Raw genomic sequence first — 6,674 nt, forward strand, 5'->3', positions numbered from 1 at the left:
GCAGAATTGACTCCCATGGAGGCCTTATGGCAGCATGAAATTGCAAGTGTTTATACCAGTGAATTTTGAGCAATCTTTTTCTTAGAAAACTTCATTTGTTGAAAATGAATTTTCATGCTGAGCCACTGGGGAGGGCAGAAGAAAGAAATTCCATGGGACAACTGAGAACTGACCATCATCTAAACAATCCTCAGGATCCAGAATTAGTGAAAACATTTATGTTTTAAAACTAGGAATCTATGACTCAAGTTTTCTATAAAAAATCCAGCTCTATTCGACAATTCACAGCAGCCTAAAGCAATTGTGTGACACAACTTACGAATAGTTGTGGCTATTCCCCTCTACCCAGGGACCTCGGCAGCTCCTTACTCTCCATCTTCTCAAATCCCGTATCTTTCTAAGGCCTTCCACAACAGGACAGCCTCGTCCTATTTATCGATGGTTACTAGGCACACCACTGCTTCCAGATAATTATAACTTAGATATATATTGCCCTGAAGGAGAAAATGACTGACATAAAATAAATCCAGGCAGCCCTTCTCTCACACGTAAATGTGCTGCTTTCTTTGGGACTATTCCCTTGCTTATGGCAAAGAGGATTAGGACAAAGATGGTGTATAGAGCATTCCAGCTGACTCTGGTATTTTTTCCCTTTCTGATTAGTAATTCCTTTCATTTTAATGGCACAGCTGAATATATTTTAGACATATTAAAGATTTCATCTTTCTGTTGGAAAAAAAAATAGACCTCGCAGCAGAAATGATCCTTAAGAAGTGGAATTTTTAGCTCAGCAATAAAAAATTCCCCCTGGCAATACACTGCTGTGGATACAGCACTCTGTGCTTACAAGTTTGGGAGATGTTTAGAGCTTAAAAGCACTGTTTGGGGGTTATTTTTTAAAAATCCTGTGTGCCTCACCAAGACCCTTGGCTATCAAGAAACATGAAAGTCCTATAATTCAGAGCGACCAACATTAGAAACATGAACAAGTTCATGCTCTGAGCTGGGGTGTTGAAACAAACATGGGGTCCTTCCATTGACTGGAGAACCACTCGCTGAATTCTGAGTTTGGTTTTCCTAAAGCTCACACACCATTCCAGCTTCTCTGCTTGTCCACTAATGTAGGTGCCAGTTTGTTCCAAATTAAATGATGAGCCCTAAGTTCACACATGACAAGCTACAATGGTCCACCCTGAATTTCCTGCTCTTCTGAACTCTGCCTCTGCATCAACTCTTCTATTCACCCCTTTTTTACGTTCATGATTCCTTAGCTACTTCAAGGAAGATAAAGCCAGCATTATAAATTTTTATTCTAATTATCACTGCCAACAAAGCTGACATCAAACGTTATTGCATATGTAACATACATCATAACTGAGGGCCACGTTTCAGATGGTACTATTAGGTAGATTAGTAGGCGTCCATCAACCAGGCTACAGCTGGGAACTTCCAAGAACTGAAATATCGGAGGGAGCACTCAACTGCATGTTTCCAGTAGTATGTGCAACCCCATCACTGAGGCAAAGCCAACAGATCACATAATCAACAGAACTGTTACCTCAACACAGTTGTCGCAGACACTGCAGTGAGAGCAGCGTGGAGGACGGTAGAAGTGGCAGGTGGCACACCATTTCATCCGTACTTGGATTCCTTTAATCTCCACATTCTTGTAGAGTGGAGCTCGGAAGTCGTCATCCTTATCTTCATCTTCATCTGCTGCTCAATGCAAAATGAAATGTTAGTGGAAGTAACAGAGGGTAAATATAAAAGAGCTAATCCAGTCAGTGCCTTGGATACAGGGGCACTGCACATGCTCTTGGGCTTGTCAGAGAAATAACAGAGTGATGGAAGTGATGGACTGTCAGAACAGGTTGTCGGGCTGCAGAACACTTCAGTAATCAGGGCTCATTTTAGCACCTCCCATAGGAGTGCTGTGCAGACTTACTCACCAGCCCTGGTACAAAGAGAGGTGTTTGAGTCTTATCTTAGCCAGCATTTACAACCCAAATGAATAAGATGAGGTGCAGACTAGAGTCAAAGAGGGGATGGAAATCACCAAAGCCCTTGTTGTGAGAAGTTCTGCTGCATGCATTTGGGATTAATTCAGTGCTAGCCTACTAGCACATAAAGTGAAATTAATTACATCGACAAGTATTAGAAGAAGGTTGTGCTAGCTCAAACCCCCCAAATCAACCCGGACGACCCTAAGTGACGACGATTTGCTCAGCACTCTAGTGTCAGCCCACAATCATCCCAAAGACCTGTTGCTCCAGGGAGTCTTGATGCCACAGTGTGCATTTGTGTGCCCGTGAAAAGTACTTTCATCAGTGCTTACTTCTTTATAGCGTATCCCATGCTCACCTCTTCATAGCATACCCAGAACGCTCTTGCTTTAGTAACAGTACATAACTGGGAAGATCTCACCTCTCTCAAAGGCAGCATGGTCTACTGATCTGAGCACAGGACTGGGAGTCGGGAAGTCCTGTATTCTAATTTTCTCACTCTGTGGGCTTGAGCTAGTCATTTAGCCTCTCTTTGCCATTAGTAAGAAGAGGATGACAATATCGCAGTCATCTTATTAGGGACAATGCGGAGGGCAGATGGTTTATCATCTCAGCTAAGCGCTGCCCTGTTTAAGAAAAGAGGCCATTTAAAAATAAGTGCACAAAATAAAAGCCAGTCTACAATAGACAAATATATATTGGGAAGAAAAGGAAAAAAATAGAATTATGTTCATTAAAGTTAATCTTTTATTCTGGATCCCTGTGATCTTTATTTGTTTCCTTTTGAGAGAGGAAATCTAAGAACACCTGGTTCGACATTATAGTGCAGCCGGCATTGGTTGACTGGCTCCAAATTAGGTGGAATTCGATAATATTGTCCCAGTGGGGCATCAGTCACTGTCATTTGGTTCTATATTAAATCTTCTCTAGATGTGTTATCATGATCCAATTTCCATCAACTTCAGAGAGAGTTTCTCCCTTTGCTTCGATGAGCTTGGGATCTGGCTCAGCTACAGTATTTACCTTGCAAGACTATTCTCTGGATTAATGTTTGTGCGTGGAAAGAGAGTGCTGTACTGGCACCATTCTCTCTAATTTTCCTTCACAACTAGTCAGTGGGACTCTTAGTGAGAGCTGGATTTTAAATTCCTTAGGCACTTCTACAAATACAATCTGTAGGTTCTTACAGATTGTAAGATTCTATACTATTATAAACTAGCCCATGCTTTATAATACATGTGGGCATATGAAAACAAGCTACTAGAAGAGTCATACCATTTAAGCTCTTGCAAAAAAACTGACTATGCAGACAAAAATTCTGTACATTGTATATACCTACATGCATATAAACACATTAGTCTTGCAGAATTGACATACACTTGAAGAGTTTGTATAAAATAGATCCACATGAAAAATAATGGAAGCCAGTTTGTAATCAGTATTTATAATTAGGCAGCAACAAACATTGCCAGTCTCAACCCAGACTGTATATCATATCTGTCAGGGTAGCCCCAATTTCAGTGACTTACTACTTACTTTCCTTCTCATTCATTTTAGTGCATTACTGGCAACTCACTTGCACAGAGCCAATCCTGATTCATAGCAGAAACATTCAGAGAGCCAACAAATTAAAAAATGATTCAAAAATGAGTAATGGATCTGGGAGTTTGATTCAGGCCTTGTCCAACAACAGAAGAGTGAGCTGGGTTTACCTCCCCCTACAGCCCAGGTTCTATCTGCCAGAGAGCCTGTTAGCTCATTCGATATAGCTAGAAATGTGTTTATTTCCAGCTTTCAGTGATCTGAGCAGAAAAATACCTTGGCAGAGGAATGTATCTTACTAAACAGATTCTCATACTCTGATCCACTGACACAGAGCAGCCAAGTCTTGTGTTTTTATAACATAGCTTACGATTTTTGGTGGTTTCCTTAAAGGAATCATGAGATTTCATTAGAATCTCAGCTTTTGTATTGCTTATTTGTTGTTTTGGTTTTGAAGTAAATTTGTAACTATCAGAAATGTGCTAAGAAGCTTGAAAACCAAGAAGACTAAACCTAATTTCAATAACAGAAAGCAAATAGATCTATTGTATAGTCATTTTAAATCACTCCTACAATTTCTGAACTCCTTGCGCTAGCAGCTCTGCGGGCGGCGTGGGGTGGTGGTAGCTTTTTTCACATGCGCGCTTGTGATCTGAAATAACATCTGCTCCTCTTTTTTCCCAGCACTGGTATTTATAGTCTTTTCTATCTTTTCTTTTCCTTATCAGTTTGCTTCTTTCACACATTTAAACTCCTTCTCCATCATTTTCTTTCAGGATGACTTCCATCCCTTTTCTCACCCTTTCTCCACTTCCCTTGCTCCTGGCCTCTTCCAGACCAAGCACATGCACAGCATAGCGATATAAAAGCCAAGGCCACAAATGAAGAGAAAGAGACAGAAGAAAGGCGAGCTGTAGGAACTCCTCCTCCTCCTGCTTTGCTCCTGACTCCCTTGTGTTAAAGGAGATAGGAAGGGAGGGAAGGTGATGAGAAAGTTTCTATTTGAACTCCCTGTGTGTTTCTCCTATAAATGCCCAAAATAACGAACTTGTTTGCAAAAGGAAGTTAGAGAAGTGCAGAGGAAGGTATGAATTTACAATACGCTCAGTACTGATCACTCATGGGGGATGGTGAGCACCCGTCTGCAGGCTCCAGCCTGAGGGAGCTACGTTGCACAAAGATGCTAGATTCCCAGAGACTTTCAAGACTGAACAACTTTATTCCAGCTCTCCCCCTACCGAAGGCAAACAGCCTTCAACAACCTCACACCCAAAGCATGTTTAACCACTGGTCTCTCTGCTGACATGGAGGAACTCGTTAAAAGCTCTAAGTGTTTAAGCTCTTTTGAAAATCTCACTAGCACCTATTTGTACCTTTAAGAACCTAAACACTGCATCACTTAGCCTTGCACAAATGACTGAATCTTGCCTTTCCCTTAGTTTGCCTTTACACACAATTATTTCCTTAACTGGAGTGCTGCAACACTTAATCAGGGGTTCGAAAGCTTCAGCTGAAAGGAATGGCAGACACGCTCATCATTAGACCCTGCTACCTGGAGAAACCTGCCACTTGCTATTCAGAGAAGCCAGCAGGACAGGTACCTTGTTCTTGTCGGGTACTAATTCAAAATAGATACTGAATTCAGTGAATAGAGGTGAGAAAGCACAGCTTGCAGAGAGCACAGATCCATTGGTTCAGCAAGACAGCCTAGAGCGGTCTCTGCTGCAAACTGCATGTGAATAATTATTGGAAGACAGATAAAATGAGGCGATAATTCTCTCATTAGGATGTGTTAAAAGAGAGAGCTGCACTGTGGTTCCCATTACAAAAGCTGAGCGATCTTTATCCTATTTAATCAGCTGTGAATCAGTACTAATTTAAGCGGGCATATCTTTCTAAATGTATACATTTTTAGACACTCTAAGGCAAGCCTTAATCATTATCTTTTGTAGCGTTCAATGCTTTTGCATTTGTTTTAAGGCTTTTTGGAAGGCCTGCTTTGATGAAGCTGTTTCAGAAAGTTTAGCTTCTCCCCTCCACCATGCTCTGCTACCTATTGTGAAGACAGTGACTTAAATCCAATGCGCCAGCATGACACAGGGGATGGCAATCGCAATCACATCAGTCAGGAGAGCTACTCAAGGAGAACCATTCTACGCAACCCTGTGCCCTCGACTGCCAGTCTGAGCAAGTGCAAGGACAACTGACACCTCCTAGCTCAGAAGAGAGATGGAGGGTATCCAGCATTTCACTACCATCCCACCTCTACTGCCAGCTGAGTATAACAAATAAAGAAAGAAAATCTACAAGAAAGAATATCAGAAAAAAGGGATTAGTCAGCAAACAGCGTATTTGTATACCTGACACCTCCTTTGGCTTGGGTTTTCAAATCCCCCCCGCCCCCTGCCCCCCGCAACAGTCCCATTCTCTGTTACCTCGTGGGAACACTCCAGGGTCCATGAAGGTTGCCATGCTGAAGTTTGCCAGTACAAACAAGAACACGAGCCCATTGTACACTGGGATGGCTGGGGAGATGGCTTTTGTCAACCAGGGGCACCTGTGGAGAAGAAAAGTTATAGGCAAGGGCTCTTTTGGCTGTAACACGTAGTTTCTTCCCATTCACCATCATCACACAGAGAAGTACTCTCATCCCCTCCCCACCAGCCATGCAGCAAGGCTGAATTTGCAATTTAACATCAGAAATTTCCATACAGCCAGTTTCAGTGATCTAAAGTGCACTGCAGACATCCTCTGTAAAGCTGCTTTGTTCCACAGCACAGAAAGCACCAATTGTTCACATGGTTCATAGAGCTTTGCAACCCTATTGCCTTATTTGCAACGTCGCATTTTCCTTCTCTGTGTAAAAGCTTAATCCCATTGTTGCATTTCTGTTTACATTCTATATAGCCTTGTTGCAGTTGGTGTTACTTTCAGTTTTCACTGGTGTAAAGCAGAACAGGATTCTTAAACCACTGATCTCCACAGCAAGTACAAAGAGAAGCATGCTCACTTCTCACTACGCTTCACTGAGTGGTTCTCAATTCCAAGTAACACTCAGAACAAACACTACAAAACCTCTCCACGGGGGAAAGTATAGTCAGACCACGCATGGGCTCTGCAGGTGTCAGC

General features: G+C 42.1%; 1 protein-coding gene across 1 annotated transcript in view; it reads right to left on the bottom strand.

Annotated features, from left to right (window-relative positions):
• The window catches only part of ZDHHC8 (zinc finger, DHHC-type containing 8), a 24,105-nt gene extending 17,941 nt beyond the window's left edge, over positions 1-6,164 (bottom strand). The window contains exons 1-2 of the mRNA XM_009707858.1: positions 5,981-6,164; positions 1,559-1,716 (exon numbers count right to left, since the gene is read on the bottom strand). Of these exons, the coding sequence (XP_009706160.1) occupies positions 1,559-1,716; positions 5,981-6,164 (342 nt within the window). The remainder of the gene's footprint in view (positions 1-1,558; positions 1,717-5,980) is intronic.
• Between the last annotated feature and the right edge of the window lie 510 nt (positions 6,165-6,674).

Source organism: Cariama cristata, unplaced genomic scaffold, assembly GCF_000690535.1.
Source record: "Cariama cristata isolate BGI_N322 unplaced genomic scaffold, ASM69053v1 scaffold7109, whole genome shotgun sequence".
Lineage (NCBI taxonomy): Eukaryota > Metazoa > Chordata > Aves > Cariamiformes > Cariamidae > Cariama > Cariama cristata.